This window comes from Mugil cephalus, chromosome 17, assembly GCF_022458985.1.
Source record: "Mugil cephalus isolate CIBA_MC_2020 chromosome 17, CIBA_Mcephalus_1.1, whole genome shotgun sequence".
NCBI classification, from domain to species: domain Eukaryota; kingdom Metazoa; phylum Chordata; class Actinopteri; order Mugiliformes; family Mugilidae; genus Mugil; species Mugil cephalus.
Window position 1 is genome coordinate 17,809,615 of NC_061786.1, and position 20,011 is coordinate 17,829,625.

General features: G+C 44.1%; 1 protein-coding gene across 1 annotated transcript in view; it reads left to right on the top strand.

Annotated features, from left to right (window-relative positions):
• Positions 1-1,041: 1,041 nt before the first annotated feature.
• The window catches only part of plekhh1 (pleckstrin homology domain containing, family H (with MyTH4 domain) member 1), a 33,917-nt gene continuing 14,947 nt past the window's right edge, over positions 1,042-20,011 (top strand). Inside the window, exons 1-8 of the mRNA XM_047611849.1 lie at positions 1,042-1,333; positions 5,659-5,836; positions 16,527-16,589; positions 17,628-17,777; positions 17,865-17,948; positions 18,217-18,298; positions 18,515-18,697; positions 19,155-19,909. Of these exons, the coding sequence (XP_047467805.1) occupies positions 5,693-5,836; positions 16,527-16,589; positions 17,628-17,777; positions 17,865-17,948; positions 18,217-18,298; positions 18,515-18,697; positions 19,155-19,909 (1,461 nt within the window). The 5' untranslated portion in view covers positions 1,042-1,333; positions 5,659-5,692. The remainder of the gene's footprint in view (positions 1,334-5,658; positions 5,837-16,526; positions 16,590-17,627; positions 17,778-17,864; positions 17,949-18,216; positions 18,299-18,514; positions 18,698-19,154; positions 19,910-20,011) is intronic.

The window sequence follows — 20,011 nt, forward strand, 5'->3', positions numbered from 1 at the left end:
GAGCATTGCTCTGCCGAGTGATGCATGTGCGGTTTGACACTGGGTTTAAACATTCATCTGGTGGAAAGTTTAACCTTGAATACGTGTTAAAACGTGTGCACGAATGCTGCACGTCTGAAGCTAACTGTCGTGCAGCGTGCAACAATCCTGCGCTTAGAATTGGGTTTCTGCGAGACATTTTATGTCTCTTAATTAAAGCGAGAAAAACGAACAAACAAACAAACAAAAGAGCCGATTCGTTTTGGTCATGCAGGCTGAAAACCTCCAGAAGCTCTTTGATGGTTTGCTCTTCCTGCAGCCTATGGCTGCGGTATTTAAGCATGTATTGTTCATGTCATGTGTATGCACAGTGACGTTCTTTTAGCTGCGCATACATATTCATGTATGGTTGCAGCTTTAATTTAAAGAGGTATTCACATCTAAACTGGAGGACAGCTGTAGAAACAATCGTTTTTTTTGTTTTATGCAGTCAACTTATTACAGAGACTCAAAAGTGATCGGACAGATGAACACAATCAGAAATCGTGTGTTCATTTCTTACAGTTTGTCCAGAATTCTTTGCAGACAGTGACTGCCTGAAGTCTGGCACATATGGACATCACAAAGGAAGGAATTCGTGGATACTTTGGCCTTAGGCCTTTTGCCTTTTTGTTGTTGCTCCAAACATATATGGACCTGACTATTTATCCTTTGCCTAGATGTATATTTGAATGCATCTGTTTCTGACTCTGTCTTCCTCTTATTTATTTCAATTTCCTCTGTCTTTCATGTCTTTCTCTGCCAGCTGGGTTCTGTTTAGCATATTTTTCCTTAAAATTTTTTTAATTTTTTATTTTATTAACAGTACATGAATAAAACTGAATTGGATTCGAGGATATCTCAGAGATGTCACTGAATCAAACAAACCCTGGTTCTCTTATTGCACCAAGCTTCTTATTCAGCCGCACTGTGTTTACATCTTAAAGGGGAAACCCGAGGCAGCTTTAATGCAATATCCTGAGCAGCTCCTGCACACAAGGGGGCCTGACTCCCGGAGAAATTTGATCCCGCATTCGGCCCTTTAAAGGAAAATGGGATGAGTCTGTTGAATGGAGCCGTGAGTGAGTCCCACTGAAGTCTGCGCTCCGCGGAAAGCGAAGGACAGCGGCAGGACGGGGCCAAAAGGAAGACATGAAAACACTGCGGAGGAATGAATGAGAGGAGAGAGTGAAGGACGAGGCGGCGGAGGAGAAGTTATGAGCCCAACTGCGACGATTTACCGGGGAAGGTGTCCGTGAGCGGAAAAACCCGAGTGAGGGGGGCGGGAGGGGGGGACAGACAACAAAGTCACAAGGTAAAGTCTCTCTGTGAATGGCTCTGTTGCAGAACGAATCTACGGCGATTTATCAATGTGATTTATATCTTGTTGTGTGGAGTCACTTGCTGATTTTACGCACATGCCAAAGGGATAAATTTAGCCACGGGAGTTTGTTTGGGACAGAAAACGCCGGTGCAGCTGTGTATTTTGAGAGATGTCTGGTTGAACTTTTTTCTTTTCTTTTCTTTCTTTTTTTTTTTTTTTGCTGACTGACGGTTTACGGTCGCTGCTGTTCTCCTAAGCTGCGCGCACACCTGTTCCTTGTAGGCTTTTTTTTTTTTAATACAGAAATCTTGGCCACTGCTTCTCCCCCGCATCTCTAAAAGCATTTGCTAAAGCCTGTATGTGGACGAAGAGGAAAAGGCATCCGTTGCATTGCATTTGCATGACATTAAAGGAAAGTTGCCACTTTTTTTTTGCCTGCCACACATGCAGTTTTTACCTTTCCCCGTAATTTTGCGGGAAAAAACAAACAAACAAACAAACAAAAGGGTCAATCTGACTCCTTTGGCTTCCCGTGATTCAACTATAACTCGTGTATTTCCCACCCAGAAACAAAAGCTGTCTTCGTGCCCTGCAGTGCTACCGGAGAGTCAACACTTAAAAGTGCGCGCACAGGACAGGAGAGTTGCAGAGGTAGATGTTTACACCTCAGTGCAGTGGAATGTCAGGGCCTGTATTTAAGGTTGGGGCTGATAATGAGAGTGGTCAGTTTGCCGAGGCCTGTCATTAACCTGCTCAGGAGAGAGCTGTAGCTCTGCTTTGCTGGCAAAAAAAAAAAAAGGTTAGAAGAGAAGAGGATGTGGAAGAGGAGAAGGGAGGGTGGGAAAGGTGCTGCAGGAGGAGAGGGGAAGGAAAGTGGGAGGAGAGGTGAGGCAGATAGAAAGAGGAGGAGGAGGACGATAAGACAAATAAGAAGATGAACGGTGGGAGGATAAAGATGAAGTGTATGCATGATTTAAAAAGTGGCCTGATGACTTCCAGTGGCCTTTTGCAGTGTTTTTATGTGTCTTTATGAGGGATTGCTTAGTAAAAAACTGAATCTGAAATATTACAGGATAAAATCCAGGGCAAATGTTGCTTTTTATTTCCGCTTTAAAACACCTGGTGACCCGCCGATTTTTGCTGCCTTGTTTTTACATTTTGTCGAGGATTCTGCAGCTGTGGTTGTAAAGTGGGACCAAAATAGCGAGGCCCTATTTCAAAACTAAAGTGTGAGGCCTACTTGAGCGGATGGGAGTCTACAGAGGTCCCCCTTTGTTAAACATATGGGGCCGCAGAGGAGCAGATAAGGCAATATTTAAGGCACCCGCACTTGACTCCTCGCGCCGCCCGACAATTTGTCAGTGTCACCGCCGAGATCTGCCCCGCTGACACGAATCTGCAGCGACTGACCCAGATTTACACCCGCGCTCCTATGCTGTCTAATGGGAATCTTTTTTATTTAAGGGGGAGGGGGGACGGGGTGGGAAGGGAGGGAGGGAGATGCCAAAATGCAGCGAAGCCAAGTTGGACCTCAGCAGAGACAACAACAGAGGGGATTTGAAATGTCTGGTGGGGATGATATCACTGAACCACCTAATCACTTACATCACCACAGCTGCATGCTCAGCAGTGTGTCAGTGTGTGTGTGTGTGTGTGTGTGTGTGTGTGTGTGTGTGTGTGTGTGTGTGCACACATGTGTCTGTTTCCAATATACTTCTCTGTGTATCTCCATCTGGGTCTGTCTGCGCTCTGGTAAGCGAGCACTGAAGAGTTACGACTGGCTAGCGGAGTGTGTGTTTGAATATGTGGTGATTAAGGAGGTTCTAGACAATGGAAGGACTGACTTGAGACTTGCACATGAGCAGCACGCACCCTCGGCCCGTTTTTTTTTTTTTTTTTTTTTTTGTCTTTCCCTATTTGAGGAATGGCAAAGGTACAGTCACACAGCCGGAAAGAAACATCAAACACTTTCCCATCCAAACAGTCTTATAACGACCCGTGATGGCTTTGGATAAAAACTCTCCTCGCTGGATATCAAATCGCGCTCGGTTTGAGGAGCATTGCAGTATGGCTGTCAGTGGAAAGCGGCCGTCTGCAGTGGCAGCCCCGTAGAAACTATCCTGCTGGGATCTTTGCGGTGGCGTTTCCATTCAGCCGTCTTTCCCGGTGTTTGCTCTGGCCGCGGCTGCGTGTGAGCTCTTGCAGCTAGATGGAAGTAAAGGAGCTTCCAGGGCCATCGTGTCTGTCTGCAGCCTGGATGGAGCTCACCAGTCTGGGCTATGTCTCTGTGTCTCTCTCTCTCTCTCTCTGTCTCTATAGTGCACCTCCCAGCCTGTCGGCTCTGGGTGGCCCGAGCGTTACCAAGCGCGGATCCACCGAGCAGTTTGCGGATTTCTTAGATTTCCCCTCTGCCCCTTGTTCCACCTGAACGTTCCAAGCGCTGGCACGCGCCATACAGACACCAAAGAGCATATTCGGTGGAAAATTGTCTCCTGCACTAAACCGTCCCACGGTGGGAGGGTTATGCTTGTGCGAAGGGAGAAGATATTGGGCTGTATTACACCCCACACACAGGAAAAAGTCTCTCAGCCTTGACAGGTTGGTGTTGGGGGGTTCATCGTATCCTTGTGCACTCTGAGGCAGGGAGGAGTTGTGACCTTTGGTTCCCTCCTGATCCTTCCTTCACCCTGCACAGTAGAAAGTCTAACTTCACACTTACCGATTATTCATCTTAGGGTCCTTGCTATGAGCTGCAGCAAGAGCCCCTGTGTGAACTAAGCAGGAAGCAATAAGGAAATGGATTCAGAGAGAATTAGCACGGTGGTGCTGAGAGTGTTTAACCAGCAAATGGCTTGTTTACACCCTGATGTTTGAGCTCCTACATGAGGGCCTTGCTTCCTCTTTCCCGGCTTGCCACAGTCTGACCCAGCGAAGGGTTTATTCAAGCGGACTGATTCTTCCCCGCACTAGCGTCCGGTTTTACTTGACCTTCATGCCCCTTGGTTTTGCCCCAGAGAGAGAGGCTGAGCGAGGGAGATGTCGGTAGATGGACCTTGACTGTCCAGTCTGGGTACAGCGGTTGGCCGGAGCAACCTCCACATGCACGACTTCTGTAATTTGTTTGCTAGGCCTGTATTTATGAGCATGCTAATTGTAGGGAGCGCCATGGTGCAGTTATAGTCGCTGGACTTTGAACGTCTGCTGTTCTGCTGACGGTGTCTGGCTGCACTTAGCCTGTCTGTCTTTCTGTCTGAAAACTGAGCCATTCGAAGTTCCCGAAGCTTCTTTTTGATATTCAAAAGTTCACTCCACAACGTCGCTTGGTCTCACACGAGTTACAACTTAAAGTCTGGTAGTTGCTGCTACTTTTATCTAAAGATAGTTAGACTCGTATTGAGTACACACGTCAGGGCTTTAACCTTTCTTAACGAGTATCTTGCCAGAGAAAAATAGCCACCGGTCAGTCCTCCTCAGGTAAAAAAAAAAAAAACCTCAGTGCCCCAGTTTCCCACATTCAGCACTCGGCCCATTCATTGTCACACATTCTTTCCTCCTTTCTTTGCTGAGGCGATTTGACGCCCCCCCCCTCTCCTCCTCCTCTGGCTGTGATGGGACTGTCATGCAGAAAGACACCATTGTACCGTGCAGGATCCCGTTTCGCTCCTTCCTTGTAATTAAGAAGGGATTGCACAGCAGCAAGAGAGCTGTGGGTGAGGAGGGGGGGATGGAGGGAGCAGGGGATTGGGTTAGTAGGTAATTTTTTGCTAAAAAGCAGAGCGCTGACCTGCTTTGTGGCTTGCAGGCCTGGGAGTCGGCACGCATGAACCGGCTCCCCCGCTGACTCAGAGCCTTCCTGCTGAGGTTTTGTTCAGTGTGTGTGGGCATGTGGAGAGGGAGAAATTCAGATATTCACGACCTCTCAGTGATGGTTATTTTCTAAGCACTAAACATGTGGACACATATTTCTCTTTGGTCGTGCGTCCCAGAGAAGCCCAGAAAGTGAGAGGAAGCATTCATTAATTGTGTGTCATTGGGGATTCATTGTTAGTGTTTGCTTTACTCACATTTCCTCAGTGAATCATGGGAAGTGCGGTCAGCAAAGAGCACTTCAGAGGCTATAAAGTCACATTTTTTTTTTACTTGTCTTGTGCTGTAAACGGAACCAGAAGGTGATCTGCGCAAGTAAAACACCATTACAGGGCTATTTGCGCCGAACGCCTAACAGGCTGTTATGTGTCATTCCCTGTCGTAGCGTCGAGATGAACTTTCTCAGCAAGCTCAAACCGCACCAACACGAGTGGTTTTCTGTCTTTCAGGCCTGATCCGAGTCCAGCGCTCTGAACCGTCGCCATGGCTGACGTGTTGGAGAGCAGCGGAGCGGGAGCCGTTGGAGCGGCCAGCGTGGATTGGCAGAAACGCTGCATCGCTCTCGAGATGCAGCTGCTGAGGTTCCGGCTCCAGGCGGGGAAAATCCGAGAGCTGCTGGCAGAGAAGGTAAGAAAAAAATAAAAGAAAAAAACAAAACTCATGAGTGGTAGAAGTTGCACAGAAGTTGAAATCACTCCGTCGTTCACTCATGTGTAGCTTCCTGTGTTGAAGACACTCAATAGTTTGAGCAGTGGTGAGGTGTAAATTAAGATTTTTGACACTTGCCCAGTTATAATCATCTCTTACAGGTGCAGAGTTGCATGTCTTGAAGTGAAATTATGTGATTGACTAGCACATCATGCCCAGACCTGGTGTTAACGTTTGTCTTGAGTGGCTAGCAGTAACATGCATCATCAGTCAAAGTCTTATCACAGTTTTGCTTTCAGTATGCAGATGTGCACCAACAACATCTTGGGAGAAGTAGGATATTGTTGAAACAGCTGTTGTCTCCAGCGTTGCTGTTATGAGTTATGACATTTTTCTTGTTCACCAAAAGCACATCTTAAATTATTATTATGGTTTTCTACGCCTTCATGACTTTAACGACCCACACAAAGCTCAGATTATTACTCGGACTTCACTGTTGGCCCAGACCACCTCCATATGTGGTCTGAGGGATTGGATGTCAAATACATCCTCAATGTGTCTTGGCTGTGTTCAGACCATTAACTGTACATACTACGGACAAACCTGTCGTGACATCACTCATTGGATTCAACTGTATGGATTCATACAGTGGTCATGAATAATGAAATAAACTATTGAGACCAAAATCAGTTTTTGTACCAGGCTGTAAACATGTTTAATAATGCTGTAAAGTCAGGCTTTTTAGCATGGGGGTCTAAGGGGATTTGGATGGAGGGTCCAGTCTCAATTGGCCACTTGCTGAACTGCAGTTTTTTGCACTTCGACGTAGGGCTTCATCACTCAGACCTGGAGGTTGCCGCTCGGTTCAGATCTGTACTTTAAGTTTGCCACTTGAGATCGGATCACTCGCCACATGTTAATACTAGCTCTGCTTTGTTCCATTAGCCAAAGGGAAATATATAGTGCGTAAACTTCAAACTTCAGATTTTTCTTAAATGCAGTGGCAGAAACTAGATATTGTGCAGTGTAATAGTGGATAGGGAGTGTTTTCTTCTCAAAAGTTGTTGCACCAGTATTTTGAAAGTTAAAGATTGTCTTATTTAGTTTAAGTTAGTAGGATTCAGAGTGATCTACAGTATTCGCAAAAATGCAAAGTAGCATTCAAGAGCATGATTTCATTAATTTGTGATCTGTGAATTTCGTATCTGCCAAATGGCCAAATGGATAAGCTATACACTAGCTCTAGAATTATGCTTAAGAATTAAGGTTTTTGTAGGTTTTTCAACATGCCAGTGAGTATTAGAGTTCAATGTCTGTGCAGAATTTTCAAATGAAAAACAATGCAAAAAATGTGACTTTGCTTCACCAATTCTGTATCAGTTACTCTAACAGTGTCACCTTTCAGTGGAGCCCAAGTTATGGCCTTTTTATTCAAAATGTGTACAAATGGCACAGTTTGGAAACGCCTGGTTATACTCTCAGAAAAAAGTGTAAAAGAAACTGAATTTTGGTCATTTTCATATGCAATTTGAACTGGAAGTAGGTGAGACGTTACGTTATGATAATGTTGTGTTATTCAGATGAGATCTGTCCTCACTTTCCCTCTGAAGTCATAAAATAGCATAAAAAATTCAGGCGACTGCTTATTTTTAACTGTGTGCCAAGAACAATACCACTTAGAGTGATTCTGACTTTTGTGATAGAAACATCAGAGTCTTAGCTTTCAAAAGAGACCAAGACCATGCATGAGCTCCTAACTGTCCATGAACAGCATTCAGTTTACTTTGGGTGTGTCATAAATAGATGTTTTTTTCTGCGAAAAGGCGGGAATAGGGGTTCTTAGCTGGCTGCAGTATGCAACCTCACAGGTGTCGGTAAATTCAACACACTAGTCCTTTAAACATTATATTAGTAAATCTAAACTGTTTGAATCATGCAATCTGCAGTTCTCAGATAAAACCTAGAGAGAAACCATCTGGTGTAGCTCACACAGCACAAGCTGGACAAGGCTCGATAAAGTTGAAGTTAGCTAATATGATAATACATGAACAATGGATGAGCAAAAGATTTGTTCCATGCATTCCAAGCATCACAACATAAGACGCCAAATGTATGATGGAAACAGATTTTTGAGCTTCCCCAAAAAGCCTGGTTTTATTTGCATATCCAGTAGCAGCAGCGGCAGCTGCGGGTCAGAACAAAGACTGACTGGTATATTTCTATGGCCAAAACCACAACTGTTACATCTGCGACGCCAAGAAACAGCTCACACTGGTACATTTGTCTTAATAAATAATGGACTTCAAGCTTCAGAGCTATTTTGGTGACTACATTCTTTACAATTAACTGGAGTTTAAGTGTGATGTTTGGCTCGAGTATGCATCACATGTGCGAACTGATGATTTGATACAGCGGCAAAGACGCATGAATAGTTTAGTAGGAATCGTATTTGCGGCTTTGAACCATTTCAACCAAAGTGCTACTGTGGAAATTAGATTTAGACTAATCTCTCATCTGCAGAATAAGACATTGAGCTCGATGTTCTGACCGAACCCTGTATACCGCTTCATCATCTTCCTGCGATCTGAGGCCAGTGTTTTTAAGAGTTTTTTTACGCATGAGGAAACAATTAGAGCACGTGGATCGGTTGGAAATACAGATGTGGATGACTGTATGTTTATGTGTATGAGCAAAGACAGATGAGATTACTCAGCTTATTTGGTAAACACTCGGTCCACTCCTTGTGTGTCATCGTAGGTCGGCTACGGTTGCAGCCAAAAGGAATATTTAACATTTAACTCATCACTTCTGGTTCTTCCCCTCAAGTCGGGGGAATAACCGCCAGCCGCCGGCCAAATGCTTGTAAAACTGTGGCTGCTGTAAAGCTCGACTACCAGACACTTTGGAAAGTAATCAGCTGTCATCAGGAGATTTGGCTCCGTTTTGAAGATTTGTCGGTGAAAGAGTGTTTGGATCAGAGGAAGAAACGACAGAAATCTGTTTTCCCGTCCCGACTTTTCTCTCTTTAGAGGTGATTTACAAAGTGGTCATCTCTTTGAGATCCAAATAGCTTCGGGTGGCTTTTGTTTGTCACAGTGGTTTGTTTTCGGCATCATCTCTAACTACAGAGTGGTAGAGAGGTTCATTCAGTCGGTCGGCAGGATGTTTACAGTCCAAACATAACCCTGTGGCTGATAAGAGTACGACGACTCCCTGCTGCGTCCTCTGTCAGGTTCTGTCAGACCTCCAGCTCCTCTGTGAGGTCCCATGCGGGACGCTCATACCAGCATTGAGAAAGTCATTAATAAAGATTTTCTCCACTACAGTGATCTTGGAGGGAGATGCACACCAGCCAAACAGATTACTGTTTTCCTGGCAGCTTGGTATTGTAACAGAAAAAGTCCAAAACAAGCGTCATCAGTGGAGCTTATACATTTTATTTCCCTGTGGTGTAGATCTCTACTCTGCTCCAAAAACTATTAAACACAGCTCCTGTTTTAACAGAAGCCACTAATTATCACAGTAATGGCCCAATCGGATTAAAAGTGTCGAATTGAGAAGGTGGTGTAAGCTTTTGGTAATCTGTTCAGCGGGAAAATCTTAGCACCTAATAACAATGTAAGCTCTCAGTCATAAACAGATTCGTTCTGCGTATGTTTGCTCTATGTGGGGTAAGCGTCAGGTGTTTGGAAAGTAGATAGCCGCTGGAATCGATGTCAGTATTTCTCAATTCTCAAAGAATGAATTCAACATGTCCTGTAAAGTTGTGGAATAAAAAAACGTCTTCCTCTGTTGGATTTAGGGAGATTTAATGCTCTGAAGCGGCCAGAACCTTTTCACACATGTCATATTCTGATTCATTTATCCAACCAGGTAAATGTATACCATTCAGCCACAACATTATGACCACTGACAGCAGAGGTGAATGATATTCGTCATCTTGTGTCAATTCAGTGTTGGACCTGGCATTCATTCGTGTGGATGTTACTTAGACATGTAGCACCCACCTAGCCCAGACCAGGCAATATTAGGAAGGTAGTCATAATGTTACGCCTGGTCGGTGTATAAATCTTCTCAGATCACAGTATTTAGTGGGCATGTTAAGTTTGAATAGGTGCCATATTACTAAAGTCCAGATCCAGGTTTAAGGTTTAGGTCATTGACGCTTATTTCCACCAGTTAAACACAAATCGGGCTAAACTTAAGAGTTTGTAGACAAGTTTTCTACAGCTACCTTGCTACATCCGTTTAAAATATGGACCTGCTACTCTCCTTCTCTTTCTTACAACAACATGCGATTATTTTTAAATGTTCTTTTTGGCCATGTTGCCAAAAACATTAGGTTTTTTTTTTGGTGAAATGTCTAATTAATCTCCCAGCATTTCTTTCACTCCTCTTGTAAACACACACATACTGACACACACAGCGCTGAGGAGGGTTTAAGTGGAGGCCGTTGCTGAGTATGTTTTTCTGAGTTTTTTTTTTGGTGGGGGGGTGGGTGCTGAGTGACTGCCATTCCGTCATGTTATTGCTGTTTGGAAAGACTGCTTCACGCTCTTCATCTCCCCTCTTGCCAAGTTAGGAGTGTTTTACGCATTGACCCACTTTGGTATGGAAAAACATGAAAAAAAAAGTTAACGTTGTTGCCTGTGACATGGCATTTATCTCCAGAGCTTGAGAGATGAAAGGAGATGCCCCATTTTGCCTCGTGGGAAGTGTAACTGGATGATGACTTCATTTAAGTATTAGTTTGAGTTTTTACTGCACACTGGGAAGGGAAGGTGTGATCTATCGGAGTCAGCAGTTACTCTTTCTCCTTGTACGGAAAACTGAAGTAGATTGAGGGGGATATTTGGAACAGAAGTGAGGCCAACAACAAAATTGTTTTGAAGTTTAAATACAGCCTGTACATGAAATAAATCTATTTGTGGTAGTTAATAATATTTAACTACCACAGTCAAACATGTCTGTGAAATATTCAGTCAAATATGACTGTGGTACAAACAAAGTCCTGTGTGGAATTAGTGGCGGCTATGGGTGTGCTTTAAGGCTCGTTGATAGTACTGTGGGATTACACCGAGCCATTTATACTTGGCCTGCAATGTAAATACATCACCCAAACGCTAGTTGGTAATGTTTTAGCCAGTTGGGTTAATTTTTGTTTCTAAAGCCCCTTTCACATCGAGCGAAAAACCTGGGTAGACCCGGGTCGGCAATCAACCCGGGATTTTCTCGGCCCGGCTTCGGTGTGAACAGGAATGCTGTGTCCCTCGCTAATTTACTATTTATTGTTATTTATTGTACCTGCCTGTCACATTCTGATTTTGTCACTGGATGGCCGGTCTGACTGTGTCCTGTTAGAAGCTCCAGGGCTGCGAGCAGCTCAAAAGACAGAGCAAAGTTAATGTTAAGTTAAATGGTTAAAGGTGAATAATCCCTGCATCATATTTGGGAAATTGCACCGATCGGGGGAATGCATGTGCGACTGTGTTTATACAGCTTGTATAGCTATATGGCACACTTTTCTTTATCAACACAGCAACGCACTGGTTAAGACTGTGGTTAAGACCGTGAGATCCGTGAGATAGCCAGAAATACTAAAATGGAAACACAGTACTACCAAACGGACCAATCACTACTCTTGTGATTGGTTGCTGCGAGGTGTAGTTGGATTTCTGTGGAGGTGCATGTCAGGCTGCAGCGTTAGGATCTTTGAATGGTCTGGCCTGTCGTCGTAGCTATGGCTCAGAAGTCTAAATCGCCTATTAGTTACTTTCAAAGATGTCAAGACTTGTCTACTAACCTGCTACCTACCTATCTACATACACTGACTGCACATCAGCATTCAGAGCTCCTTTGTTTAGACAGATGGTTCGTCCAATCACCTGCCCCGTGTTCTTTTGAATACTTATCTCCGAGGACCACTTCCTAGATGGTTCTGTTAATGTCTTCAAATTGAAAGAATGAGTCTGTTGGGAATATTGCTGTTCCACTTATGAGGTTGTAAATTCCACATGTTCACATGGAACCCTCTTTGTGCACGCGATAAACACGACACCATTTAAAGGTATAGCAAACCATCTGGTGTGTCAGGTTATCCACAAAGTGTAAAAAACACTTCTATTAGGATTCATTCTCAGGCCATAGTGAGAAAAGATTGAAAGTCTAACACTGGTCGTCTCTAAATTATAATCTATAATCATATAATCTTAATTAACATAACGTCATCTGTTGAGTGATTGAGACGCTGCAAGGGCTTGAAACGATGTAAACTGGATGGGTCTTTCCTTAGTGACATATCGCATTACCTTTACAACGCCAAAAAGCGTTTCGTACTGGTGAGGCTTTGGGACGTTTTATTTTACATTCTGCACTTGTATCACGGCCAAGGCACTTTAGAGACTGACTGTCTGATTTTAACATTTTCCAGGCTCTCATCTTACATAGCGGACGGCATATCAGATGATGAAAATGTTTTTGTTTTTGTCAAAACAACACCATTAAGCAGAAATTAATAGAAGTGCTTGATGAACTGGTTGTGCCATAGCATTTGTTCTTAAGCCTCCATTATTTATTTTTTTCTTATACAATTAGGGATTATTTGCTTTTTATAATGGTTTATTTTCTGTTTTCCGATGCAGTACAAGCGTTCCAAATGTCTGATTTGACAGATGGACAGATACAAGCCCTCATGGACTTTGGCTGGAACGCCCCAAAGCCCGACAGAGGATGTTAGGGTCAAGCTTCTGTTGCACATCCAGAATCCATCAAACACGTCAGAACGATTTATAGCATAGGTCTTCAACAGGGGATTCCAGACCCCTGGGGGTTTTGCGGAGGTACTGCAGGGGGGTTGCAAAATCTTTGATTGATTAGATATTTTTTGTATATATTAATTTTCACCCACAGATTTTAATTTCTTTAAATACACATTAACTCGAATCCAACATATTTTAGTAAAGGGTTAAATGGAGGCAGAAGACGTTCTCTTTCAGTCAACACTTCACTCATTCAACACTCATTCACTAGACCTGTCAATCTAAGCTCCCTGTACACAGTAGGCCCCACCCCTATTGCTGCTGAGCCAATCACAATGCCGCATATTAAACATTAACTCTGAAGGCCTCTTCAGACCCCAGGTAAAATCCCAGAGACGTGCTGCAATATTGGCGGAAGAGAAGCTAACAGTGCCGTTCGCTCCCATTAATCACTTGAACAAAAAATAGCTAGAAAAATTAGCTTAATATTGAATGCAGAATGATGATGATGTATGATGTATATTTATAATTTGGACTAGGCCGAGTTTAATATGTAACACATATAATTGGTAGGGTGTCCCTACTTAATCTCTCCATCAGTTTGTGGGTCCTTGGCCTGAAAAACTTTGTTTTATGGGAAGAGTCTTATTAGAAGATATTGACATCCTCATCGATAGCGTGTTGGACGTTTGTTTATGAGGCAGAGCCAGATTATAGGAATGGTGGCATTCCCACTCAGCTGTTTCTGTTCATTGCTTTGCTAATTGAATACTGGACAAATTGTATTAATCTCTTCTATATGCGTCACATGGTTAGAAGAGCATTGCACTGTTATTTGACTCAAGCAAAAAAACACTCCAGGAAAGGTCACTGGGTTCACACCGACATTTATAAACATTTATTTTCATGAAGAGACTTGTTTAGATCACGTCTTGTAATGCTTTTACTGCAACCGTTAAGGAGTCAGGAACGTTCATTTGTCTTAATGATTTAAATATATTTTAATCCCTGGAGTATAACCATTAGTGCATTTGGGGTTTCTTAGGAGTTGCCTGCTCTGTTTTTCTTTACATGTTTGTGTATGCATCCAAGACTTAATTCATCTCTCTCGCTATTTAGTTTATCTTCCCTTCAGCTGTTACTCCCTTGTTTTGTAAAGCGGTTTTAACCTTTCACTGTGTGAACTGGAGCCATTTCTAAGCATCAGCTGTGGGCGGGAGTTAATGATTAAAGTTGAGAGGCAGGTGGAACGCTTCAGTAAACAGATACTTCACTGTCAAGCCAATTTTGGCCGTCTATCGTGAGGCCCTTTGAGTCTGATCCGTGCAAGTAAGAGTCTGTCAGCTCATCAGATTTTCAGACCTTGAACATAAAGAGTGTAAAACAACAAAATGGAAAAATTAAATCTGATTTAATTATCCAGATCAGATGCCTTTCAGCTTGTTTCTGGCAGCTAACAGAGCAAACTGATATTTAGCTGCGACAGATTATTAGCTGTCTGGGAAACTGATGAACGGCTGTCTCTTGTCTGGTCCCATCTTATCTCTTACCTCTCTGGATACTATCAGTCTCCCTGGAATTCACACTGAATGCAGAGAGTGACAACGCCCCACAGCATTGCCTGATAAAAACACACAATTGAGATTTTAAAAAAAGTGTTATTCCATCTCCATTTGTCCTAGACTGTTGGTGCCCCTGAGGCTTTATTTAACCAGTTGCATTTGTTGTGGACTATTTTAAGTCACTATTAGTATTTATGGCAACGGAATGTGTATATGGGACAGACTCACAAATGATTAACCTACCTCATGTGTTGAATCCACAAATAGTTAATGACATAATTCATGGTCTTTACTGAAAAAAGATAATCTAGTATAATCACCAGATTTATTCTTTAAATGTGAAAACTGCTTCTGCATGGCTACGAAACATGACCCCCCCTCGTCCTTTTTAAGTGGCAGAAGCTGGTGTGTTGCACTGTGACTTGACAGATGCCGGATGGTCAACATAGTTGTCTCACGCCTGCTCAGCAACTCAGGCTTTAACAGTTGCAGTCAGACACAGACACGGAGTCCTGGGTTACACCGTCTGTGTCCATATCTGAGCTCTTAAAACCTCTTTATTACCGTCAGCTCCCCCGTTCGATCGCTCACACTGAGTAATGAGATCAGCTTGCTACTATCGGGAATATTTAACAGCTGTACAGGGCGGTTATTAAAAGTAACATGGATTTTTAAGACGTCATGTAATCAGTTTGAACATGACAGGTGGTGTTGATGATGTTCGAGACTCAAGTCCATCTGATGAACCGCTCGTACATACGAGTATGTTCTGGTCTCCTCATTTTACACAGCCGCCAAAAAATAAAAATCGATGCAAAAGCGGTTCAGCTCGACTGTTAAGTCTCTCCGTTAACAAGTATTAACCTCAAGTTAATTTATGGTAATTTAGCCAAGTGCAACGTACAAGGATGGGAATGTAGCTGATGTGAAAGTGCAGTTCTTCAAATGGCCACTTGAGGCTGTAGCTAATATTTCATCTTTATATACGTTACAAGGTCCAAACTCATTGTTAGCTTCCCACTAACATACCAGTGTTGGCTCTCATGGTTTGTACCTCTTTCTCCTGGAGTCTGTGATGTCTAACTTCCTCTAAACCGGACTGGCTGCTTTCCCAGCTGAATGTCTTCTTCCGATCTGAACTCCCCACACGTGTCCAACATTGCAACCTTTAAGTATCTTTACATTCACCTAAAGTGGCCTCTCCTGGTTTTGTGACAAAAAAACGATTCGCTCCTCTCCGGCTGAAGCTCGGCGAAATCTTTGACTCACAATAAAGGCTTGTGACCTCCGGGTGAAGAGTCCTCCAACCGCTAACCATCGGCGTCCACCCACGCCTCCCCCTCGCAGATGCACCCGGACTTTTACTGAGCGTTAATCTGGCTGCGGGGAAGCGTTCTGATGTTGTGAGTGTGGTGGATTCTGGGAATCAGGGGCCCTTTGTGGAGGTGATGAGAGGGCAGAAAGAAAGAGAGGAGAGACAAAGGGAAAGGCGAACAAAAATGATGGGAGGAATTCACATGCGTCTCCCAAGCAGAGTGAATCCATTAGTTTGTTTGCTCTCCTTTCAACCGGGTCACTGAACTCGTAAGGCCGGGTGTCCTGTGTTGAACTTGTGCGTGTGCAAGCATTTGGGGGCATTTTGCGCATACACTCCTGCATGTGTGTGTATGTGTGTGTGTGTTTGTGTGCGTATGGAGAGAGGGTACTTGCAGATGTGTGCGTACTGACAGGATGGATAGCGTTCGCCTTTGAAAGCACGAGCATGCATGCTTGCACAAAAGGTGACGCAAGCTTGTGCACACACACCAGCATTCTTCTATAACACTGCTGTTTGGCCGGCGGTAGTAACGTCGTGAAGGATGGTTCGCCTCCTCCGTGGGCCTCTCCAGTTATTTCTACAATATATCTGCGTCTCTGCTCAAAGCGCAGCTCCTGTTCAAACACCGACTTATTATTTGATTGCGGGGGATTATTTTCACTCTGTTTCTCCGAGTTGGCTGATGCTTAAACGACCTTACTGAATTAATATTTCTTTCTCAAAACTTCTCTTCATTAGAAATCCAATCCATTATACAGTTGATCTCACTGCATTAATCTTTAAAACTGTCTTCCCCAGTGGCGATTATGAAGGATTAAGCAGGTCTGCGTGCTTCTGCAGGTGCGGTGGTCTAGCTGAAGCTCTTTGTGGCAGGTTACGGGACGTGTTTTGAGTTTTCTTTAAAATAAATATAGCCCACCTATGAGTCAGCGAGGAGTTAGGAATTTCCCATGACCACTTCTAACCTTTTACCCAGCCCCTGACCCATATCGGAAACCACTTAACCTCTCTTTCTTTCTTTTCTCTTCCAGATGCAGGAGCTGGAGCAAAGGGTCATAGAGGCTGACCAGCGGGCCGAGAGTGCTGAGAAACAGGTAGAGGAGCACCGTTCATCCTTCAGACCACAGATAATAAATTGCTGAAGATATTTCTGCTTAATTTCACTACACTTCATCTGTGTTGCGCCTCTAGTTTACTCCTAAATTTGCTTAAAGTCAGCTTTCTAAGCCGACTAGCAGCACTCTGAGCCTGGTCTCTACCCCGGCATATGAGGTACTGTTGTGAAGCTCTTTTTCTCCTGCAGAAGTCTGTCAGGTTCAAATATGGTCAAATACTTTGTATTGGAAACCAATCTAGTAGACCGGCCGACCTGAAGCTAAACTCTCATTGGTTGGCGTCGATGGTGTAATACCTGGAAATCTAATATGTTAACCAAATGAAACAAGAATATTTTGACCTCACTTTAGCCATTATTCAGCTCCCTAACTATAGAGGCCAAAACCACTGTTGTACCAAGCTATAAATGTGTTTTCCGCTGGTCTATGGGCACTGGTTTGTTTTTGGAGACCATCTCAAATTACATTTCTGCAAATGACTACGGCTTTTGGTGCGTTCGGATTAACCTCCTTAAAGCTAAAAATGCGTTTCCAGTTCATATTTTCATATCATTTACAACACGACTGATTGGTCTGATAAAATCTCATTGGACTGATTATTCGTATTGAAGCAAAACCGCATCCTCCGCTAGTTTTTTTTGCTCCACACTTATCCACAAAGTGAAGAGTTAACCTTTGATGGAGCCGAACAAAAAGAAGAGTGTGTGTTTAGAGGATTAGAAACCTCACACATATCACACGTACTCTGTCTCTCCTGCTGTCGGGTTTAATCGCCAATTTGCTGTCATTACTGTCTGTTCCAGGTGTTTTCTGTAGGTGGTAATTTAACAGTGCCCTTTCTTTAAAAACAAGAAATACCTAAGGGCTTAAAAAGCATTTTTCTTCAAAGCTGGCGAAAGGTGCCTTCGCTGTTTTCTTCTCGGCTTTGTCTCATCGGCCATCGGAGCCCAACGCAAATGTAAGCTGTCCTTTAGCCATGTTTGTGTGTGTGTTCACTCCTCCAATTATCCATTTCAGATCCATGTCATGGAGGAAAAGCTGAAGTCTGCGAACATACAGACCAGTGAATCTGAGAGCTCCTTGTACAGAAAGTATCAAGACCTGACCAGTCAGGTTCAAGACAAAGATGCTGTAATAAAGAGATTAGAGATGCAGCTGGAAAAACAGGTATGAACGCAGCCGTGAGATAAAGAACAGAAATGTCCATTTATGCTCATGAAGAGTACATTGAAAACCTGTTTTCTCCGACTGCAGATCTTAGTCAGAGCCCAGGAGGCAAAAATTATTGAGGAGAAGGCTGCCAAGATTAAAGACTGGGTCACCTTTAAGCTTAGAGAGGTAAGCTGAGGCATTTATAGAGACATTATCTGTGGAAATGAGTTACTTAATGATTGGGTGCCTCATGGTTATTCTGCGAGCTGTCTGGTGTAGTTATGCATGCTTATTTTTAACGTCAGCCTATGAATCTCTTAAATGAAGCCGGTTTAAAGAGGATGAAGTTTTATCGTGGCTTTCGGATCAGACACGAAACAAAGGGTTGTAAAAGAGGATTATTTAAACTGCTGCTTAACTTGTGTTTCATGTCACGTAAATGTGACGTTTACAGATGGAGCAAGAGAACCAGCAACTGAAACTGGCTAACCTGAAGCAGACGGAGCAGATAATGCTGCTGCAAGACAAACTACAGTGTGAGTACTGCTGTAGGCATTCATAAACATATTGGTATAAACTAATACTAGCTGATATAAACTGATATTAAACAAAAAAACTGTTCTTGATCTTGTTTTTGTTAACTTGGATGGAAAAGTTTTCTTCAAAATGTGAAAGATTGCTGTTTAAATTAGTATTACTGGCTGTTGAGCCCAGAGCTCTAGTTCAAACGCGTTTCTGACTTCCTTTTCCAGGTCTCTTCGAGAAACCCTCAGCCTCTGGATCTCCTGCCACCTCCCCTGTCATGGACGCCCACCTGGTGCCCAACAGCCCACTGTTTCCTCCCAGCTGCCCCGGCACGCCGCCCGCCCAAGACGACGTCAGGAGGCAGACAGGTCCCCGCGGCGCCGCCTCTAACATCAAATCCCCACCTACAGGTGCGTTGCCCCCTGATTTTTTTATTATCCTGACATGAGCAGTGGGAAGCGTTTGCGTGACCAGACGGAGCCTGTAACAAAGGAGGGAGGATTTTGAGCCTCGCACAAGTGTTATTTCCGAAATATTAATCTGCAAGTGGGAGTGGTTTGCGTCCAGAACGATTTAAAAAAAATAAATCTTTGCAATTATTTCCCACTATCAAGATGATTTTTATAAGAGTGAAAACAAGACAAAGAAAGTTTGTAGCTCACAGTATTAGATATGGATATATGGAAGTCTGCCATATGCTATTTAATTACTGGACATTGAATAACTATCGCCTTCCATATAAATGTCTACCACCTCACACCTGCACATCTGCACCAATCTGGATAAAAGAAATCACAAGCAAAAATGTGCAAAATCTACTTGTACTTATTTTTGTAGACTTCCTCACACCATATTCTTTCCCCTCAGATGTGAAGTGGTCTCCCGAACTGATCAGTAAAGGGATTTGCTTCGGTGACCTCGCGGCCCATGATGCTGTGTCTCAGGGCCGCAGCAAGGAGTGCCCCAACCCCAACGGTGGGCCGGAGCCCCCAGAGGGCCACGCAGGGTGCTCCGACAGGGACAACTCCTCCGACGAGCTCAACAGCAAGTTCCGCTCTCAGTGTCTCCACTCGTCCTCGTCCTCCTCGTCTTCGTCCTCCGCGTACGAGATGGCGCACGGGCCGAGCACTCCGGAGTCTCCCATCAGAATAACACCCAAAAGCCCGCTCCTGTCTCGCTCCCCCTCCACCAACAACCCTTTCCCCCATTCCTCCCAGCCTCCGGTTCACCAGTCCGGCGCCAGCATGACCTTACCCAAGGTACGGACTCCGCTCACCCCCAGGGACAGCATCCAGCTGGTCAAGAAGCACTACAGCCAGCCACAGCCCAGCCTGGACCGACTCCACCACCTCAACGTCAACATAGACATCATGACGCCCTCCTCCACCTCCTCTACCCTCAAGAGCACAGGCACCACCACCTCGCCTTTCTCTCAGCTTGTGGAAGAAACGGACATTGACGACGGGCTCCTAGACAGCATGGATGGAGTGGTGGAGGGCCCTGGGTCAGAGGAACCGTCCCGGGATGGAGTCTCGTTTGTGGGACTTGCAGAAGAGCTGGAGCGGCTGGATCCAGAAGTTCTAAAGCCGCCGACTCCTCCTTTGCATCGCTTCCCTTCTTGGGTGCGACAGAACAGTATTATAGCCCAACTCCTGCATGTGTACTTTATGCCGATGTAAAAAATATTTATGCAAACTTTCATTCAGCCTTAGCGCCACAACTCT